Source organism: Brassica napus, chromosome A4 (assembly GCF_020379485.1).
Source record: "Brassica napus cultivar Da-Ae chromosome A4, Da-Ae, whole genome shotgun sequence".
NCBI classification, from domain to species: Eukaryota; Viridiplantae; Streptophyta; class Magnoliopsida; order Brassicales; family Brassicaceae; genus Brassica; species Brassica napus.
The window spans coordinates 13,841,473-13,864,824 of record NC_063437.1 but is presented as its reverse complement, the minus strand read 5'-3'; the positions used below and the strand labels follow the sequence as shown (position 1 = coordinate 13,864,824).

Below are 23,352 nucleotides of genomic sequence, written 5' to 3'. Positions count from 1 at the left end.
GCAATGGACCTTACTCCAACGACTAAACCACTACTAAACCACTAGCTCAACGTACAGTTATTAAATCCACATAGCTTCCTCGAACCCCAAAATAAAAAATATCGATCAGTAAAATTATAATAAATAATCTAGATATCTTCTACAAATGATATATATACAAAAATTACTTAAGTGATTTCTATTTTGATAAATATAGAATTTTCAAATTATTTTAAATTATACGCAAATAGTTAAAGAAATCATTCATAATATTCAGAAAACAAAACTTGCAATCTTGTATGTAGTCATACATATGATAAGAGTCAACCACCAATCTGGTATTTTCGTTTTCAATTTCAGTAATATATCTATACTTGTTGACCAGAACCATACTTTTTAGTCAGAACTTTGAATTATTTTATATTCCAAAAAGACAACTAAATTATTAAGTTTACCATATTTATATCATATACCATTGGTGTAAGAAATTTTTAAGCACCCAGATTTCAGATTTCAAGATAAGGTCTAAGAAATTTCCGCCTCTCTTTCTCTGCGAGGAGCTTACCTTTTCTTGTTGCCGTATCGTAGGTTTGTTTCATCTCTAAGCGTGGAGAAACAGATCATCTGTAGACAATTTTATATTTTGTATTATGTGACTAAACAACATTTTTATATTGAAATTATGGCTCTAGAATATTTTTTTGTTTGATTCAATTATTTGATCGAAATAAAAATCCTTTCCTTGAAAATAATGATATAATGTCTTTTAAATCGTTGAAGATAGATTTTCTGATTTCATGAATCTGCAAATAGCCTTGAATTAGACGTGTGTATCTATACAACTTATATTTATCATATATGTGTTAACGCAGATTACATCTCGATACATAACTTGTTTTAACATGGTCATTTTTTACTGATACAGAACTTGCTAGAAAAAAGAAAGCGAAGATGAACAATTCGGAAAAAGAAGTTAAAACAGAAGCTGATTCTTCTTCATCAGACCATCCTTGTCCTTTGGCTCTTGTCACGGCTTCGAATGTACGCAAAGCTACTCAGGTATTTGTACTTTTTTGCATATTGTTCTTTTAGTCTCTTGTTAATATTGTAAAAAAAATGATGGTAACAGATTTATGCCAGTCCAAAATTTTAAATTTATTGATGCCATATGCTGACTTAAGACTCTGTGCTTTTATTATTCATGTAAAAAAAATTATAATGCCTTACATAAACTACATTATCGCTTAAAAAAAATTATAATGCCCTAAGCAGTCTGTTCCTTTCCCTATGCTTTGGATTTGGATCCCCTCGTGTCTTAAATCCTCTTGTGGCTTAGTCTGGAAAAAAGTTCAAAAAAATTCAATAGTTAACTTAAATGTGGTTTTGAGATTCGATTAAAAATTAATTTATTTTGTTTTTTTTAATTAAATATCGAAAAGTTTGGAACAGAAACTCGGAATCTTCAAAACACGACACCACAACATCTAATATTAGTTTTTACCCGATTAGTATGTGCATGTCTTGAAGATGGTGCAAAATATTTGAACACGACATGTCGTTTTGTAGTGGATTGGTTTGTTTTATTTTCCTACTTCCCCTTCCTTATTTCATGCGTAGAGAAGTATCTGGTTCTAGCTATATCATCGTTAAGTCATCAATAGAGCTTTTTGTTAAATGTTCTACAGCTTGGCATCATGAGTAAATGCTGTAAAGGTCTGAACCTTTAATATATTTTGTGCAGTGTCTTCGACAAGATTTATGCCCCACAGAATCTATCCATGATGGTACACAAGGTGATAATAACAAGAAGAAGCGTCGGGGACGTCCTCCAACTTCCCCAAGCCAAAAACAGTTTATGAAGTTAAAACTTGCACATGACAGCCTCATAAGAGGTAGACAGGTGAGTTCTAATTAACAATCAACTCTTATTCGTTTAAACAATCAACCCTAATTTGGTCATGTTACTTTCTCTGAAACTAATCTTACGAAATCCTCTTAAACATTTTTCAGTATCTTTCAGTGCCATTTATGAGAGCAAATGGCATGACCAAACCAGGGATGATAACTCTGGTAGGAAAAGATGGTGTAAAGTGGAAAGTGAATCTAAAAGAGGAGGCATCCGGAAGCGCACTGTGTCTTGGAACGGGGTGGAAAGAGTTTGCTAAAGCAAATGGGTTAAAGACGGGTGAGTACTTCACCTTGGAGTCAGCGTGGAAAAATGAAATTCCTATGCTCAGCTTGGTCAACACAGAGTCTGCAAGTGATAGAAAGGAGAGAGGAGAGTCTTCAAAAGCCATGGAGAAAGAGAGTACTGATACATCTTCAGTCGTCCAAAACCGAGTAGTGGTGACATTGGCCCTTGAAACTAAAGATGTCAAAGCATGTACATTGGTAAGTTTATTAAAATAAATATTGCAAAGAGGTGGATTAGAAATTTTATCTGAAATTATATATTTTGCAGAATCTTCCAAGTGAATTCGTGACAGCTATTGGCATCAAGGAGCTTGGAACGATAACCTTTCTTGGTAAGGATGGAATGAAGTGGTGGGGATGTCTTCTGTCAGAAAATGGATCCGTAGCTGTTGGAATTGGTTGGAGAAATTTCTGTGAGGCTAATGGTGTAAAGTTAGGTGAGTCATTCAGCCTGGTGCTCATTAACGAAGAAGAGGACACAGGTCCGATATTCAAGTTCTGTCCCAACTCCGGAAACTAAGAAAAAATGTTTTTAATTTATTAAAAGCATTTGAATTGCCATTAGTCTTCCCTTTCAAACAAAGACCTTTTCGTTTGTTATGTTGTTTAGTTCTGATATAATTTCATATATGTATCTCATACATTTTCATGAAACTTTGACTCATGTTATTGGACAAGCTGTCTCTTGTCCATGTTTGTTTGCTATTGAACGTGGTAAACTTTCATCTTATCGTATCGTTTAACGTAAGTTCAAACAACTGTCTTTCGTTTATCAGTTTTTTGGCATACCCTAACACTTTCTCATATTCCATATGTGAAACCAGAGCCGGTCCCAGTATTTATTAGGCCAGAAGCAAATCCTGCTATATAAAAGAGACTAATTTAGAACTCAATTAGAGGTGCCACGTAGGATGAAATATTATCATCCAATCATTCCTCCACGTCATTACGAATTTAATTGTTCAAAAAATTTCTTTATTGTTGTTGTGTCGCCTCGATTGTCGTCTGAGGAACCCTCAACGTTTTGTTTTCCATGACGCCGTAGATGTTAATGATCGGAAGCAATCAAAGCAGCCCACTACTTGGTCACCCTCACGAAACCCTCGAACAATCTAATCGTTTGACATTCTTCTTCACAACCTCTATTTCTCTTAAAATTTGTCCGATTCAAGCTCTCAAGTCTCAACTGCCTCTCGCCAGCCGCCATTGCTATTAGGTTCACGGAAGTCCACCTTCGTTGATATTCTAAACGGACACTACCAAAGATGAACACTGAACATCGTGGAGGTTTTAGAGGTCAGAACATGGTTTTAAATCGGAAACACATAAACACATTCACCGAAGATAAAAGTCACCCCCTCACAATCAGTTTGTATATTGGCATCGAGTAATCTCCACACAGGTTCTTTCTTATAAAGTTATAACTGGGATCAGATGTTTAAAATAGTTTCAGTCTTTATTTGTGTTTTGGTTTCCGCAAGATATGACGACGGAGATTCAGAATTTCTTCTCACATTTTTGGACAAGACCAACATTAAAAGCCGGTAAAAATGCCTCTTTTGGTCGCTTTTCCACATATCAGTAAATCTATTGCTTTTTAAGTTTTTGATTTTAATAGATCCATGGGCATGATGAGTTGAAAGCGATACATGTAGGACCATAGCTACGCTACCAAGGGGTCACACTAAAATAATGAGAAGTCCTGCTCTTTCTCTATCAAACAATCCTCTATTTTCTACCAGGTGCTTCTTACATTACTACTATTGTTTATTTCTTTTGCAAATACTGAACACAATATGTGAGCTACTATATTTATTGTATAAGATTTCTACTCATGTGCTCAAGCTTCTTCTTTTTCTCTCTTCTATTTGGTTTTTGTATATTTTTCAGTGCATTGGATGAAGTGGTTTATTTTTGTAAGCTTCAGTCTAATAGGTATGTGAGTATGTCTGCCTTAAATTTCCATGGTTTACTTATTTTTGTATCCTTTCTGATTTCTATATACTTAGTTATTTGTGTAGAAATAGTTTATGATGGTTATGGGATGATAGAGTTCCTTGATTTCAAAAGTCTATGAAGTTAATATGTATTTCTGTTGGACATCATCTTCATCTATACCAAGATAAGTCCGTTAAATGCAGTGTCCATTAAATTTACCGATAAGCTGCTATATGTATTTCCATGACACCTTAAAAGATAGTTTTCTACAATGTTCGCTACTGGAAAATTATGAGTCTCATGAACCCATATGGCCCTATCTTATCCAGTCTCTTATTTCATGCACCTTTGAGCATATTTCATTGATTTAGACAGTTATTGGGCAGGATAGATCATAAGAGATGGGCAGAAGCTATAGCTTAGAATCTACACAAAAGTTATCTTCTCGCTTTCTATACAGCAGATGAAGGTCAAGCTCAGATATCAGCCTTACATCTAATCGAAGCTCGAGAGGTAAAATTGTATTTGAAAAGCTGTTAGGCACTTTAGCGTTTACCTTAATAATTGTTGACTGTAAATTGTGAATGGAATGTGTGTTCAGTTCTTTGCCATCAAAACTATTGCTTCAAAATCTGAGATTAAAAAGCGTATCTACCTTTTCCTGTTTGGATTCTAATTCAGGCAAGGAAAACTCCTCACGTAAGAACCCCCGAGATCTTCAAGCTGCAAAATTTTTTCAGGTGATGGTTAAGTGTTTATGTTCACATGCTACTGTTTCTTGAGGTTTAGTCTATTGTTTACTGGATCGCTAATGATGTAACGGCGTGCTCCTCTCTCGCATTATTTTCATATCTTCTTTTAATGAAATGTATTAGGCTAGGCTCACAAGGTTTTGAGCATACCGAAGTGAGCATCTAATGACAAATATGGCAAAGATGTTCAATAGTAAGTTTTTGTTCTCTTTTTTACAACATTTTTATATACCGTCTTAGTTGAGAATGTTGTGTTTGAATGCAAAGGTTGATCCTGCGGCTGTATTTGTATGCTTTTTGCAAGCATCGTCTGAAGAATGCGTTTGCAAGCTTGCACTTGCTTAGTCAGCATCCAACGAAGCTGATCTAGAATCACAAGAGCCCTAAATTAGAAAGCAAATGCTTCAGGACGATCAACGTATACTGTTTTAATTTCTATTTCTTCCTTATTAACGCTTCGATAATTTTCTATTTTTCTACATGTAAAATATGTATATGGGAATTGTGTGCAGAATCTGAAGAAACATACTCGCTGCTACATTGAAGAACAGTCTATATCTAATTGGAATGATCTCTACTCTTTTGAGAACAAAGTTTGGCACAAACAGGAATTAAACTTTGTGATGATTATTAGAAGATAAACAGTTTCTTTATTATTAATTATTCTAAGTGTCTATTGCTAAAAAGGGCTAAGTTTTATACCCTGAGATGTATAGGCCGCACCAACTCCAGAATGTCTTTTGATATAAAAACTTTTAGGGTTATTAATTCTTTTCAGATGTAACTGAGTGAAATGGGTTTGTTTCTTACGAACGTGGTCAAAGGTGGAACAACACATGTTCTTTAAATGTTGAAAATAGAAGTTGCTTTTTATGAATTTGTCATCAAATGATCGCCAAGACTAGACGATCAAGTACACACGTCATCATCGATTTATTAAATCATATTTTCTGCAAGTAAACGTACAATGTTAGCGGGGCAACAAAAAAACCAAGGCATGGAAACAAAAAATACTAAGGCATGATACACACTTACGATATAAAAAAAAAGATGTTTATGATCTCAGAAGAGATTGAGCGATATAAAGAAATAAAACAAAAAAATTCAGGCTCAAACAACTAACCGAGGATGGTGATACCACCCTTCCCAATTCATCCAATCAACAAATTCAAAATATTATTCACCACATATCTTAAAACATAATAATGTTGTTTAAAAACAAACAAATACGACCACACATACAATAACTAGGTGCAATCGAAGATAAAGAACCCGCCCGTAGGGCGGACCAACCCCTAGTATTAATAAAGTGGCCTATAAATTAATTGATTCTAATATTTTTTAAAAAGCAATAGAGGAAGAATCAAACTCACTCCCTCTTGTCTACATAAGAGCATCGCAACCACTGGTGCTGTTGAGAACTTATGGTAAATATGTGGCCGCTAATTAAGATAATCTCACGGCGGCCGGAAGCACAAGCTTCGTCCGCTTCCCTCCAGGCCCGGCACTGTGTGAAACTTTTTTATGAGTCTCTGTCAGTTTGATATCCTAAATCAAGAAAGGATAAATCCTAATCTGAATCCAAATCCCAAACTCTAAATTTTGTAGCCTAAACTAAAATTTAAAAACTTTCACAGTGGCGAGACACATGAGTAATCTTAAATAAAGGAAAGTTAAATGCTAAACCCAAACCTTAAACCAATAACAATACAATAAAAGAGTATTAAGCTGACAAAAGAAAGATAAACTTTGAGCATTACTAAACCCTTTTTTTTTTGTCAACGAGCATTACTAAACCTAAAACCAAATCTAAAAACTCAATCTTAAAGTTGAGTTGCAGTATTTTTCTTTATTATCAAAGTTGAGTTGCAGTATATACGGTAATTTGATATAACTTTGAGTAATAATTATAGGATAAAGACGGTAAATTATATAGTAAATTTGTAATAGAAATATGAGTTACTTATTTATTAAAATAGATGATGGTAACTTTTTGTTATAGAATATGAGTTAGGTTTTAAGTTAAAATAGATTACCACTTACAAATAATAAAAATATAAATAATAATTTAAATGTGACAAGATAATGTTGATCAATTACAAATAATAAAAATATAAAAGTTTAAAAACTAAAAACACCAAATGATATACTTCCTCCATTTCATAATACTTGATGTTTTGTAGCACAAAGATTAAAAAAATTAAATTTTCTAAAAAAGTATTATAAAGATATAATTTTAAAATCAATTAACCAATTATAAAAAAGACAGTAAAATCTAATTGGTTGAACAGTTTCCGATAAAGTTAAAATTAATATTAAAATCTTAAAACTTCATGTAAATTGAAACAAAATAATCTTTTTAAAACATCATCTATATTAAAACAAATGAAGTATAGTTTTACCTCTGGTGTAAAATTTAATATTATTATTGAAGATGATAAAAAAATTATAACATCAAAACACTAAATTTGGTGTAATTTTTACATCAAATTTGGTGTCAGGATGCTATAAATATAGCGAAAGAAACAAGATATACAATAAATAGGACAACGAAACGTCGTCTTCTAGTTGGTTTATTAAATTATTTTCTCCAGGGGATTGCAGAGTAGAGTTCTTAAAACCTTCTGAAGCTTCCGAATATGGTGATTAAGCATTTCTTCAAGCCTCTTCTTCCTGGCTTCCACAGCCACTTGGTAGTTTCTCTCTTTCCCTTTTTTTCTATATATGTGTCTTTGTCTGTCTCTCAGAGAAGTTAACTGAGTGATGGGTTTGGTTTTGTGTTTGTGTTTGCATGTTGCTTCAGACAATTCCTGTAGCCTTCTTGAAGCATATAGAAGGAACAAATGAGCACCATAAGGCGAAGATGAGATCAGACGCGTCAAAGATAACCTGGGAAGTGAAAATAGAAAATGGCCGGAGACTCACTAATGGTTGGAAAGAGTTCGCTCTTGCGCACGATCTCCGAATCGGCGACATTCTCATTTTCAGACAAGAGAAAGACCTGGCTTTCCACGTGACACTCTTGGGACCTAGTGGCTGTGAGATTCAATATGAGTCGTGTTCAGAAGAAAAGAACAACATCGGTGAGTTGTGTTTTGTCTCCTGTCTAACTCTGCGCGTGACAATGAATCTTTGACTGACATTTAAGAAATATAGACTATTTGCATGTGAGATTTATTCTTTCTTTTTTCAGGGAATATTCCAAAGAAAAAGAAAGTGAAGAAGAATCCAAGAAAAGAAACGGAATCTACTTTACTAGATCCCTCTTGTTTTGTGGCGTATGTCTCGCCCGCGACCCTACGTCATGACAAACTGGTATTCTACTCCTGATTTGAACAAAATAAAAATACTCAAAATGCTTGTGATGCTGTAATGAATTTTCAGAATCTTCCAAGGAGTTTTGTAAGGGCAAATGGTCTAGAGAAAAGATGTGGAGATATTGTTCTGATGAATGAAAAGTGTAAATCATGGACTCTGGCTTTGAAACAAGAGCTATGTGGAAATACTTACATCAGACGAGGGTGGAGAAGTTTCTGTAGTTCCAATGGTCTTAAAACTGGAGGTCTCTACACGTTCAAACTAATCAAAAGAGGGAGAACTTCGGTTCTTCGTTTGTCCTCCACAGACTCAGAGTTAGAAGAAGAGAGCTCAGAAGGTGATGAGGTAGAATCTCTTTCAACAGAACCGGAAAGTGATGAAGGGACCCCGACCAACTTGGGTTAGTTGTACTCTGTCTCTCTCTCTCTCTAACTATTTATATGGAGATGTTTGTAATCTGTCACTTGGATTAATTTCGTTCTTTCAGAGAACATTCAGAGGAAGAAGAATCTAAAATGAGATGCAGAGTCTTCTTCACTAGATCACTCTTGTTATGTTGCTAATGTAACGCCTTCAAGCCTCCAAGATGACAGACTGGTATCTACTCCTAATTTGAACCAAATTCTTTCATTATAAATTTGATCAAAACCATGTTCTGTTATAATGAATTTTCAGGATCTTCGAAAGAGTTTTGTGAGGGCAAATGCTCTAGAGACAAGATGTGGAGAGATTGTTCTGACAAATGAAAAGGGCACATCATGGACATTAAATTTAAAACAAAAAAGATCGTGTGGAAATATGTATATCACACGAGGATGGAGACGTTTCTGTAGAGCCAATGGACTTAAAGCTGGATGTTTCTTCACGTTCAAACTGATCCAAAGAGGAGGAACTTTGGTTCTACGTTTTTCTTCACAATTCGATAACAACTTTGTGACATTAATTCTTAAGCCTTCCAATCTCACAAGTTATAAACTGGTTAGTATTTATCACTCCAAACCATCTGTGTTTTTACATTCTGTTGAGTCTTGAATCTTGTATTTGAATCTTTGTTGCAGTTTCTTCCCTTACATTTCACCAAGAGGCATGGCATCAACGAGAAAACTAAAATGACACTGTTGGACAAAAACGGTGTCAAATGGTTTACGAATCTGCGGTCTGAGAAAACAAGTGATAGAGTAAGATTGGTAGGAGGTTGGCAAAAGTTCTTTGAAGCTAACTGTGTGGAGATAGGTGAATCGATCGTTTTGAAGCTGATATGGGAAGGAGACAAAAGTTGTGTCCTTAAGTTCTGGTCTAAGGTGAAGCATGAGACGGGATGAAACTGTCTCTGAGTGTAATAATGTTTAAGCTTTTTGTAAGTCCCCACTGTGCAAGACAAATTTAACTGAATCAAGTGTTTGTGCTTTCTTTCTATGTGAGATTTGTAATGACTGGCGTTAACTCAAGAAGTCCAATTGCCTACTTATTTGCGATTGTGAACGTTAGACTAACTTTGGTTCAAAATGTTGATCGGTTAGATTTTATGTAATTTGAGATGTTTTAATTTTATAAAATTAGGAAAAACTAAAATGTCGGATCAAAATCTGCTTCAAAAAATTGTATATAAATATAAATATTTATAAAATAACTAAATCGTAATAACTAGTCAATATTTTACTTTCATTTGTTTTAGAGTTTTTAGTCGTAATTTATATGAATAAAAATACTATAATATTTTGAAATAATATAACTAAATCGTAATAACTATAATAACAGTCAGTAAAATTATGTTGTTATCTGAATTTTTTATGTTGTTATCTGAATTAAACCTTGAATTTTGGATATAAAACTTTGGATCGGTTTAGTTATCAATTTTTGTATGTTGAGTAGTATATATTCTTCCAAAAATTGTATATATTGTTTTGAGAAAATAAGAAAATAACTATATGATGATATTTTGGAGTTGCATGGACAAACATAACAGATAATCTTTTGAAATCTCATGCACAGATACGAAAATCTGCAGAATAACAATATATAATAACTGATTACTAATCTGCACATTTTTTTAGAAAATATCATATATTTTGAATAATGTTGGTCTAATTAATTAGTTTTTATAAGATTTTTTGGTTATAATCCGATCTCAACTCTACCCGAAAATTAGTAAAACTCCAATAGAACTTATGAGAATAGTACCGAAAATATGGTTCAACCGAACCAAACCTTGAGAATCGTTTGTGAGGCGAATGGCCTAAAGTGGGAAAATCTTTCGCTTTGAGATCATTAATGAACATGACAAAGCAGCTCCAGTCCTTAAGTTATGATCTCAGGAGACTAATAAATGCAAAAAATGTAAGTTAGAGACAGAAATGTGTAAAGTAGAGAGAAGAAGCTCTACAATAAATTAGAGTATTAAAGATCCCTTGTTTGACTTTAACCAACCAAAAAGAAAGAAGCTCTACAATAAATGATCGCTGTCTTCAAGTTGGGTTATTACATTATTTTCTCCAAGAATTGAAGTCTATAGTTCGAGATCGAGAGACTCAGAGCTTCTGAAGTTTATGAGGATGCCAAATAAACGTTTCTTCAAGCCTCTTGTTCCTGGCTTCCACAGTCACTTGGTACTCTCTCTATTCCCTTTTCTATATGTCTATGTCTCTCTGAGTAGCTAACTGAGAGATGGGTTTGGTTTTGTGTTTGCATGTTTTTTCAGACAATTCCTGTAGCCTTCTTCTTGAAGTATATAGAAGGAAGAAATGAGCATAAAAATACAGCTAGGCTGAGATCAGACGCGTCAAAGATAACATGGGAAGTGAAAATAGAAGATGGCCAGAAACTCACTGATGGTTGGAAAGAGTTCGCTATTGCACACGATCTTCATATAGGTGATATTCTCATTTTCAGGCAAGAGAAAGACATGGCTTTCCACGTAACACTCCTGGGACCTAGTGGCTGTGAGTTTCAATATGAGTCGTGTTCAGAAGAAGAGAACAACCTCGGTGAGTTATGTTCTGTCTCTGTCTAAAACTCTGAATCTCAGACTGGCTTTTAAGAAATGTGCTCAACGAACAAGGTTTAAAGTTTAAACTGTAATGTGTTTGCTCAAAAAAAAACTGCAATGTGCATGTGGAAGAAGGAAGAATCAGTTTCCCATCAGTTTGACTATTTGCATGTGAGATTTATTCTTTTCTTTTCAGGGAGGAATATTCCAAAGAAGAAGAATTTAGAAAGAGAAGCTGAGTTTTCTTCACTAGACCCCTCTTGTTTTCTAGCTACTATCTGGCCTTCGTCCCTACGTTATGACACATTGGTATTCTACTCTTCATTTGAACATATGTTGTATTAAAACTAAGGTACGATATATATCAAAAAGTCATGCATGTTGTATTGTAAATTTGTAATGAATTTTCAGAACCTTCCAAGGAGTTTTGTGAGGTCAAATGGTCTAGAAACAAGATGTGGAGGAGAGATTGTTCTGATGAATGAAAAGGGTAAATCATGGACTTTGGCTTTAAAACAAAAGCTAAGTGGATCTACTTACATCAGACGAGGGTGGAGACGTTTCTGTAGTGCCAATGTGCTTAAAACTGGAGGCGTCTACACTTTCAAACTAATCCATAGTGGGAGAACTCCGGTTCTTCGTTTGTTCTTCACAGAGTCAGAATCAGAAGAGAGAAACTTTGGTGAGTTTTGTTTTGTGTCTCTCTTATTTTGAAATAATGGATCTTTAAGTAGAGAGAATCAGTTTGACTGCTACAATACCACTTGAATTGATTTGTTTTTTTTCAGAGAAGATTCAGAGGAAGAAAGCAGAGACTTCTTCACAAGATCCCTCTTGTTTTGTGGCTAATATAACACGTGCAACCCTACGTTATGACACACTGGTACTCTACTATTAATTTTTTGAATGATAAAATATACCAATGGTGTGAATTAGATAGAACTCATGTTTTATTTATTATAAATAAAATTTTCAGGGTCTTCCAATGAAATTTTCAAGAGAAAATGGTCTAGATACCAGATGTGGAGAGATTGTTCTGATGAATGACAAGGGTAGAACATGGAAGCTAACTCTGAAACGAAAGAAATCATGTGGAACTATGTATATCACACAAGGGTGGAGAAGTTTCTGTAGTGCCAATGGACTTAGAGCTGGAAGTTTCTTCACTTTCAAACTGATCAAAAGAGGAGGAACTCTCGTTCTACGTTTGTCCCCTAAAGAGAGAGAAGACGAAGAAGATTGCTCACCAAAAGCTAATGAAGTGGAGTCTCTTTCCACAGAATCAGAAAGCGATGAAGAGAGCAGCCAAAATGAGAAACAAATCAAGAAACATAGATCGACATGGAAAGCTTCATCTTCACTATCCCAAAACCTGTTTGTGACCTTAACCCTCAAACCTTACGACGTCAAAAAATATCGACTGGTCAGCTTCATCAACATGCAGTTTGTGTGATTACATTCTATCTGAGTCTTGAATCCTTTTTTTTATTTTGGATCTTTGTTGCAGTATCTTCCTGTACGTTTCAGCAGGAGCCACGGCATCAATGAGGAAGCTAAAATGACACTGTTGGACAAAAACGGTGTCAAGTGGTCTACGGATCTGCGGTCTGAGGAAACTAGTGATAGAATAAGACTGGTAGGAGGTTGGCAAGAGTTTTTCAAAGCTAACTGTGTGAAGCCAGGTGAATCAATCATTGTGAAGCTGATATGGGAAGGAGACAAAAGTTGTGTTCTCAAGTTCTGCTCTAAGGTGAAGCATGAGACCAAATGAAACTGTATCTGTGTACTATGTTTTAGCTTTTTTTAAGTTCCCATAACGAATTAAAATGACTCAACGGTTGGCCTTTTTGTAGTTTGGGATTTGTGAATGTTTTTTATTTTGTCAACGGGATTTGTGAATGCTATATTACCTTTAGTAGTACTCAAACGTAAAACAGAAAAAACAACACCAAAGAGAGACGCTAAAGAAACATTAGAGGCATTGAGATAAAGGTAACTTTGATAGTTTGTGAAACATGAACATACTAAAAAAATGTAATTTTGATAGTAGCTTTACAATCAAAAGCCAACTCAGTGGAACTGTATCAATATACACCATAGCAAAAAATCATATTCCAAGCACCATGTATAAGTTTATCAGCCATTATATTTTTTGCAATTGGAATATGTTGGATTGCAAAATTTAAAAATATCATTACATCATTGCAATTCGTTTAACTAAGTAGTGAAAGACGGGCATTCTGTTGGTATAGAACATAATGAGAATAGTCCGGTGAGAATATCACATCCGGTGTGATATACATGATCTTCATGTACTTCATTGTCCATATCAAAGCTTCACATTCTGCATGTAAATATAATAAACTTCTTCGGATATTCATGGATCCCATCATGTTATCGATTAAACCTTCTTTATTGCAAAACCATACTTCCTTTTGAAGATATTTCATTTCTTTCCAAACTCCATCTACATAGCATCAAAAGAGATATCTCCCATATTCTGACTTGAGTGATGTGCAATATCTTCATGTACGTTTTTCAAATTGTTAATTTGTGCCTAAGCCCATGTAGCTTCCTCAAACCCAAAAATAAAAACTATCGATCAGTAAGATTATAATAATAACCTAGAAAATCTTATATAAGTGATATATATATACCAACTCACTTCAGTGAGTTCTATTTTAATAAATACTAAATTTTGATATGCGCTTTGAAAACGTGGGATTATCATTTGTTGACACATTTATTAATCCGTCTGTTTGTTGATTAATTTGTTTAGGCCTAGGCATTTAGTTTTGGTTACAATTTGTTTCTTTTTTATTCGGTCTTTTTTGGTTTCCGTTTTTTTTGTTTCTAGTTCAAGTGATATAGAAACCTTTCAATTATTTATGAATTTGGATTTAGTTATTAGTTTTCAGTTTGGTTTGGATAACAATGTTAAAAACCAGCTAATATTTTAGTTCTCTGTTCCAGTTCGATTTCTATTTTTTAGATAATTTTCAATAATTTGTGTAAAATTCAATTATGGTATCAGATAACTCGGATAAATTAGATGTTCTTGATAAACAAAAATACTTGGGTGATTCAGTTCTATCTGGAAATTATGATAATTTTAAATAGTTGGATAAAAATTAATAAAATAATCTGATATTTTTGGTAGTTCGGTTTATAGGTAGTAATTTTAGAATATTTGATAATTGGAAAATAAATATTTAATACTTTTAGGTACATAAACTATATCTTAGTACCCATTTGATTTTTCGGTTTGGTTCTGATTTGGTTTCCGTTTCTCTGTTTCAAAGATACATGGACCGTTCATATATTTCTAAACATCGATTTGGTTTCGTTTCATTTTTTTGCTTGGTTTTGTATTTGGTTCTGCAGTTTTAATACTACGTTTTTGGTTCTCGATTTAGTTAGAACATAACTAAATATAAAATTGTATATATTTAAGAGAAATAAAGGCTTAAGAATACTTACATTCTCATATGCTAAGATGATATCCATAGTTTATCATGATGTAGAAATGTATTGCTTATCTGAGTGTTTTGTTTTTGTTGGAATTGTGCTGTTTAAAAATCGTTAGGTAAGTTTGTATTTAATATTATAGTGTAGCTCAAAATTTTTAAAAGGTCAACAATATTCCAACGAATATTTTAATAGATACAATGAAAGTTGATATATATTGTGGATTCAATATTTTAATAATCGTAACAAAAGTTTAAGTTCTTTTTTTTACCAATAATTAAGTTCATATATATTAATAGATAATATACTATTTTTAATATATTTGTAGATTTTAATCAATACCAAAATAGTGGAGCTAATAATATTTTTGTAGATTTTCTTTTATTTTATTTTAAATTATTACAACATTATTATTTGAAAACTTCCTTGTTACAATTTTCTCATAAGCAATATCTTTGGTGATTTAGTATTTAAATATTAATACTTAAATATATATTTTGTTACTACAGAACCTTTATGCATTCGTATCCAAACTCTCCCATTTCCATATTTTCCCAAAACGTAATAAACCGAGATAGAGTGTAAGTGCCTCTTTTTGCTTAACTCAATTGTATGAGAATAACTGACTGCAACAATCCGTTATTATAGACACCGTGAACACTATGATCCTTCCAAAATATTTCTTCCATTCCTTAAACTGTAACCTCAGTTCTCTGACCACACTCTTATGACTTATGAGTTCTTGTATTCCTCATTTCCAGAAACTGAAACCACAATTTATTTTTTCCCCAACACCACAGAAGTAATCAGAACTCATTACAGAGCCAAGTATCCAATAATAGCACATAGATCTGTTGAATAAAGCTGCAGAGTCTTCCAACACTACAAGAAAACGTATCTTTACCGAGGAAGTTTAACGAGGAAAAATAATCCTCGTAAAAAAACGTTGATTTTGCGAGGAAAGTACGTTGAGAAAGAAAAGCATCGTTATTTCGTCGTAAGGTAACGACAAAAAATATTCGTCGTAAAGACGATGTAAATTGACGTGGCTTTTACGAGGAAATAGTTTTTCCTCGTAAAAGCCACGTAAATTTCGCGAGTGCTTTACGACGAAATATTTTACGTGTACTTAACGAGGAAATTTTGAATCCACCAACTTGGTAGGTGGCTCACGTTTTTTTTTTGGCCATACAATTAATTTTCGTCGTAATTTCATAGTAAAATTACAACTACCAGATTCGAAATTTTCTATAAATATGGATGTTGGAACATCATTTTAAACACACCAACAACAAAAAACGTGAAAAAAAAAAAATGGCTGGCTCTGGGACTATTTACGAGTTGCGGAATTGGATGTATATGCATAGAGATGCTAACGGGAGAGTGACGAAAGAATACCTTGCGGGGCTGGAGACATTTATGCACCAAGCAGATTCAACACCGCTCGCCCAAGAAAGTGGTAAGATGTTCTGTCCTTGTCGGAAATGCAACAATTCGAAATTGGCAAACCGTGAAAATGTTTGGAAGCATTTAATAAATAGAGGTTTCACGCCAAATTACTATATCTGGTTTCAACATGGGGAAGGTTATAATTATGATCAGAATGAAGCTAGTAGTAGTAATAGCAATTTTCAGGAAGAACCGGTTAATCATCATTTGCATAATGAACATAGTTACCATCAGGAGGAGATGGTAGATTATGATAGGGTTCATGATATGGTAGCTGATGCATTCGTAGCTCATGATGAAGATGAAGAACCTAATATAGATGCAAAAAAGTTTTACGGAATGTTAAACGCGGCGAATCAACCACTTTACAGTGGTTGTAGAGAAGGTCTCTCTAAATTGTCGTTGGCTGCTAGAATGATGAATATTAAAACTGATCACAATCTACCTGAAAGTTGCATGAACGAATGGGCGGACTTGTTTAAAGAGTATTTGCCGGAAGACAATGTGTCTGCTGATTCTTATTATGAGATTCAGAAATTAGTTTATAGTCTTGGGTTGCCTTCGGAGATGATAGATGTCTGCATCGACAACTGCATGATCTATTGGGGAGATGATGAGAAGCTAGAAGTATGTCGATTCTGCAAGAAGCCACGATTCAAGCCGCAAGGACGGGGACGTAATAGGGTACCGTACCAAAGGATGTGGTACCTACCAATTACAGACAGATTGAAAAGATTGTATCAATCAGAGCAGACTGCTGCAAAGATGAGATGGCATGCCGAGCATACTCAGACGGATGGTGAGATGACTCATCCATCAGATGCAAGAGCCTGGAAACATTTCAACAAAGTACATCCGGATTTTGCTAGCAATAGCCGGAATGTGTATCTCGGATTATGCACAGATGGATTTAGTCCGTTCGGAATGTCAGGGAGACAATATTCATTGTGGCCAGTCTTTCTTACGCCATACAACCTGCCACCGGAGATGTGCATGCAACGGGAGTTGCTATTCTTGACGATATTGATACCTGGTCCGAACCATCCAAAAAGGTCCCTGGATGTTTTCCTACAACCACTGATAAAAGAGTTGAAGGATTTGTGGTCAACAGGGGTGAGGACGTATGACTGTTCAACGAAGACGAATTTTACGATGCGAGCTATGCTTTTGTGGACCATAAGTGACTTTCCTGCATATGGGATGTTGTCTGGATGGACTACACATGGGAGATTAGCTTGTCCATATTGTAATGGAACGACAGATGCGTTTCAACTGAAGAATGGTAGGAAGACAAGTTGGTTTGATTGTCATCGTCGATTTCTTCCCATTGGCCATCCTTACCGAAGAAACAAGAATTTGTTTAGGCACAAAAGGGTTGTGAGAGACACTTCTCCACCATATCTAACTGGAGAACAAATTGAAGCACAAATCGACTACTACGGAGCTAACGAAACAGTTCGTTGGGGTGGTAATTGGCATGTCCCTCGTAATATGCCTGATTCTTACGGTGTTCATCACAACTGGCACAAGAAGAGTATATTTTGGGAGTTGCCATATTGGAAGGATCTTCTTCTGCGCCACAACCTCGATGTGATGCATATAGAGAAGAATTTCTTTGAGAACATCATGAATACAATATTGAATGTCCCAGGGAAGACAAAAGACAACATAAAATCGAGGTTGGACTTGCCGGATATTTGCTCAAGAAGCGAGTTACATATTAAAAGCAATGGACAAGTTCCCGTTCCGATATTCAGACTGTCTTCAGAAAAAAAGTCGGTGTTGTTCAACTGGGTGGCATCAGAAGTGAAGTTCCCCGATGGGTATGTTTCAAATCTCTCTAGATGTGTTGAAAAGGGTCAAAAGTTCTCTGGGATGAAGAGTCATGATTGTCATGTCTTTATGCAACGACTACTGCCCTTTGCATTTGCGGAGCTACTTCCAACAAACGTACATGAAGCACTTGCAGGTTCGTAGTGTTTTATATCACAATAATTTTATAACGGTCTAGTTTGCAAAATAATATACGACTAACAATGTGTTTAATTGTTTTTGGAATATAAAAGGCATTGGAGCATTTTTCAGGGATCTGAGCACACGCACTCTTAAAGAAGAAGTTGTAGAACAGCTTCAGGAGAACATTCCCATCTTATTGTGCAACTTGGAGAAGATATTTCCTCCTGGATTTTTTGACGTCATGGAGCATCTAGCTGTCCACCTCCCATATGAAGCATTGCTTCGTGGACCTGTACATTACGGATGGATGTATCAGTATGAGCGAGCCATGAAATATTTGAAGGGAAAAGCAAAGAACCTCGCCAAAGTTGAAGGTTCTATAATTGCTGGAAGTTTGACGGAAGAAGTTTCTCACTTCACATCGTACTACTTTGCGTCAAAAGTACGTACCCGTAGAAGAGCTCCAAGAAGATATGATGATGGTGGAGTTGCGCCAACATATGCAGTTGCTGGTGTTCCAGACATCTTTAGCCAGATTGGACGACTCGGTGGGAAGTCTAAAGAGGTTTGGTGGTCGAGTGAACAAGACGCTCATAGTGCACACACCTATATTCTACTCAATTGCGAGGATCCATTGATGCGTTATTTTGAAAGGTAACATATATGGACACTTCAAAACACATATAATTAATTATATAATTGCAAGAGATTCATTCCTATGAAATGTGATTAATTTTACAGCCTATTTGTTTCTCAAGTCGAAGAAACATTTCCTGGTATATCCACAAGTGACGTAGACAAAAGGAAAGATCAGCACTTCATTAAGTGGTTGCGGAATCAGGTATTATAACTCAAACTATTTTTTCATACATGATTTGTATTTTAATGTTCTCTTTATTTTTGCAGGTTGATTATGACGACGATGCAGATTATCCTAAGTGGTTACACGAAGTAATTCAATCTCCACTTGTAAAGGTCACCACATCACAGATGTATTTCACACGAGGCTACACTTTTCACACATATGAGTATGGTAGACAGCGGGCGACCAGTAACTATGGAATATGTGTGAAAGGGGAAACAGATTTCTACGGGATCTTGACGGAGATTATTGAAGTCGAATTTCCAGGGATACTGAAGCTGAAATGCGTCATCTTCAAATGTGAATGGTTCGACCCCGTCGTCAACAGAGGTGTTCGGTCTAACAAATTTGGTGTAGTTGATGTCAACGGTGGACGTCGGTACAACAAATTCGAGCCTTTCATCTTAGCTTCACAAGCAGACCAAGTTAGCTTCCTTCCATACCCTCGGATGAGAGATTCGGGTATAAATTGGTTAGCAGTGATCAAAGTTACACCTCGAGGACGAATCATCAGTGGAGAAGAACCACCATTGCAAGAAGAACAGATAAATGAAGTCGAGGAACCTGAACAAGAAGTTGATGACATCCTTCTCATTGATCCGCATAATCACGAATACGAAGATCTTACCGATGATGCCACAGACGAAGCTGTAGAAGACGAGTTTAATGAAAATGATGATATTTCTAGTGATGACGAGAATGTCGATGTATCCGATTGATGTATTTGATTTTGTGTAGTTTGTTTTATGAATAAGGTAATGTGAGAGTTTGTTTTATGAATAAGGTAATGTGGGAGTTTGTTTTATGAATAAGAAATTGTGGGAGTTTGTTTTATAAATAAGTAAATGTGGGAATTGTGGTTTGGAATGAAAATAAAGATGGGGTTTGGAATATATGAAGTAGAAGATAAGGAATATGGGGTTTTGGGGTTTGGGGTTTCGGATTTTAGGGATTTAAACGTACTGCTCGTTAATTCCTCGTAATCTGACGTCGAATGTACGACGTAATCCTCGTTTATTCCACGTAGGACAGAATCGTCGTAAAGACCTCGTAAGGTAAATTGACGTAAATACCACGTAAAGTAAATGACGAAGGAGGCACTCGTTTATTCCACGTAGGACAGAATCGTCGTAAAGACCTCGTAAGGTAAATTGACGTAAATACCACGTAAAGTAAATGACGAAGGAGGCACTCTTTAATTCCACGTAGGATGATTTCGTCGTAAACACCTCGTAAGGCCACGAGGACTTTACGACGAAATTAAAAAAGCGGGGCACGCTAATTCCACGTAAGCCAAAATCGTCGTAAAAGAGTCGTAAACTAACGACGATATTACGACGAAAATATTAAAAATACTAAAAAAAAGAAGAGAAGAAAGATGCTTGAATCACATTTGGCGAGACTTACGTAAGTCTCGACCACATGAGTTCCAAATATCTTCTTCTCTTCTTTTTTTTTCCAAATTTTCTAAATTGGTGAAAAGCGGGACTTGCTACTTCCTCATAGTATAAAAACTAGAAAAAAGAGAAAAAGAAAGATACTGGAATTATATGTGGCGAGACTTAAGTCTCACCCACATAAATTCTAATATCTTCTTTTCTTCTTTTTTTTTTCAAATATTTCTAATTTGAAAAGTATTTTGGTGAGGAGTGTGATTTGAGATAGGGTGTGTTTTGTGAGTTTGTGTGTGTGGTTTGAGAAGGAAAGTTGTGGGTATTTATAGAAAATAAAGGCTCGCTAATTCCTCGTAACTGGTTAACTCGTTAATTCCACGTAACCCTTTTCGTCGTAAAAACGTCGTTAACGAAAACGCGGGCCTTTGTATTTCGTCGCTATTTCGTCGTAACTGAAAACGCGGGCCTCTGTAATTCCTCGTAAGTTTACGAGGAAATTACGAGGACAAGTAATCTTATATATATCCCGAGCGAGCTCGCTCCGTCTTTCCTCTCTACTTCCTCTCCACTTCCTCCCTAATTCGTAGCAATGGTAAGTCTCTCTAATTCCTCTCTAGTTTGATTAGTTTAGGATAGATTAGGTGGTTAGTATAGGGAATTTAGATAGGTTTACGGATCTTATGTTATTTAGTGTTGATTAGGTGGATAATGTTGGGAAGTATATGTTCACGAAAATTTAAAAAATTAAATTTTTTTCTCAGGTTCGAAAAGGTAGACTTACTGCCCATTACAGAGAGATGTTCGGTGAGCCGGGTAGTCGTTTAGACCCGTCGTCTTCTTCAGCTCCCGGTTCTTCGGGTCAGGAGACTGTCCCCGAGACTCAGTACACTCAGAGAGTCATTGGATCTCCTTCTTCTAGTGCACCATCGGTTCTTCACGTGCCTCCCCAGATGCCTCCTCCTCCTGTGCCTCCTACGATGCCGGCACCTCCGATGCCCGCGGGCGAGATTCATCCCGATTTGATGGTGCCTCCGAGTGCTCCTTACTCGCAGTACACCGTAGAGGACATTCTCCGTCTGCCAGGCAGAGAAGGTTTACCAGTCATCGACCCCGACCGACCGGACGGAACTTTATGGTATGTTTCATTATTTTTTTATTCTTTTTAAATTCTTTTATAACTTTAAAAAATAATTTATATTTTAAATTTGTATTTTTCAGGTGGGGGATTGACGGATGTCTTGCATCGGACGTAACCGACACGATAAAAGGTTACTTCTCCATGGCACATCCGAACTGGAAAATGACGCCCCACTACGTCAGAAAGACGTGGTTCAAAATTTACGCTGTAAGTTCTATTAATTAAATATATATCTTTAAATTTTTTATTATTTATATATATATTTTTTTCTGAAAAACTAATTATAAATTATTTTTTCCAACAGCAAAAATATAATTGGGCCTTGGGGATCACTGAGAGGGTGAGAAAGAAGTTTGAAGCGAAGGCGAAAGTTCGCTTGTTGGACACGGTCTCCAACTGGAAGGGTGACTGGATCGTGAAGGGGTATGAGCGTGGCAAACCCGCTGAGCTCACCACGGATGTCTGGGATGGCCTCATCCGATATTGGCGTCTTCCTGATTCCATTAGAATCGCCCAGTCTTGCTCTAACTCCCGTAACACAGTCGATGAGCACGGGAACGGGCCGATGCTTCACACTACGGGCCAAAAACCCCACGCCGGTGTCCGTTTGGAAATGGTAATTAAAAATTTAATTATATTAAATTTTTAGTATATTTTTATATATATTCTAATTAACAACTTTCTTAAATGTTTTTTTAGGCCAAAGAGACGGGAGAATTCCCGTCTCTTATGCAACTTTACGAGAGGACCCACAAGAACAAGGCGGGCCGATTTATAGATGGCAAGTCCGAGCAAATCTACAACGATTTGGCTGCTCGGGTTGAAGAACGCCAGACCCAGCTGACCCAACAGTCCACCGATGGATTACCCGTCACCTTATCCACACCTGAAGTGGATAAGCTTTACGAGGAGGTAAATTTTCTAAAATTTTAATTTTTTTAAATATTCATTTAATTTAACTTTAAATTTTTACTAACAAAATTTATTTTTTGTTTTTAAGGTTGTCCCTAAAAAAAAGGGACGGACGTTGGGGATTGGTTCCGTCAACGATGTTCCGAGAGCGACATCGTCTTATGTTCAGCGACGGGATGAGGAAGTCTCTCAGCTGCGTAGGGAGTCCGAAGAGCTGCGTAGAGAGTCTACTCAGCTGCGTATAGAGTCTACTCAGCTGCGATCTCGTATGGGTGGACTCGAGGGCTTCTTGGACGTTGTAGCGGCCACAAATCCGGAATGGGCGACTTTGTTGAGGACCATGCGACAACAAAATCCTATCCCAGGCCAGTCACCGACCGACGACTCACATGCCGAGGCGGATGTTCAGGCGAGGAGTGATGAATTCTACGAGGCGATTAATTAACGACCACCCTTAGTTCTTTTTAATTTCGGTTCTTGTATTATGAATTCAAAACTTATTTATATATAAAATATTTTGGTTTTGATTTTTTTAGAATTTTAATTTTATTAATAATTTAAATAATTTAAATTATATTTATAATTATAATTTTTTATATTTCTATAAAATAATGAAACGAAGTAAATTCGTAGCTAATTTTGCGGCTTCTTTACGTGGAAGCTTAACGTGGTTTTTACGAGGAAACATTTACATGGAAATAACGTGGAAATCTATCAAGGTTTTTACGTTTTCTTTACGTGGAAAGCTGTCAAGGTATTTACGTTAATTTTACGAGTATTTATTTACGTGGGTTTTACGAGGAAAGCTTTTCGTGGTATTTACGAGGAAACTTAACGACGTCCTTACGTGGAATCTTTACGTGGTCTTTACGACGAAATATCCTCCTTCGCTTTTACGACGAAATTATTTCCTCGCTAACTTACGACGAATTAGCGAGGATATATGCGTTACAACAAACGTATAACGACGAAACGGGTTTCCTCGCTAATTCGTCGTAACACTGCTT

General features: G+C 35.7%; 2 protein-coding genes and 1 pseudogene across 2 annotated transcripts; all 3 read left to right on the top strand.

Annotated features, from left to right (window-relative positions):
* The first annotated feature begins 469 nt into the window (after positions 1-469).
* LOC111215055 (B3 domain-containing protein REM12-like) lies at positions 470-2,738 on the top strand. Its single transcript, XM_048777718.1, has 5 exons — positions 470-567; positions 905-1,038; positions 1,721-1,879; positions 1,990-2,370; positions 2,441-2,738. The coding sequence occupies exons 2-5, from the start codon at positions 931-933 to the stop codon at positions 2,690-2,692; spliced, it is 900 nt and encodes a 299-aa protein (XP_048633675.1). The 5' UTR covers positions 470-567; positions 905-930; the 3' UTR covers positions 2,693-2,738.
* A 4,683-nt stretch (positions 2,739-7,421) lies between these two features.
* On the top strand, positions 7,422-9,593 carry LOC106446669 (annotated as a pseudogene).
* Positions 9,594-10,267: 674 nt separating this feature from the next.
* Positions 10,268-13,075, top strand: LOC106446661 (B3 domain-containing protein REM14-like). The gene is made up of 7 exons (XM_048777715.1): positions 10,268-10,786; positions 10,879-11,164; positions 11,363-11,475; positions 11,578-11,848; positions 11,955-12,049; positions 12,143-12,589; positions 12,674-13,075. The coding sequence occupies exons 1-7, from the start codon at positions 10,727-10,729 to the stop codon at positions 12,935-12,937; spliced, it is 1,536 nt and encodes a 511-aa protein (XP_048633672.1). The 5' UTR covers positions 10,268-10,726; the 3' UTR covers positions 12,938-13,075.
* Positions 13,076-23,352: the final 10,277 nt, after the last annotated feature.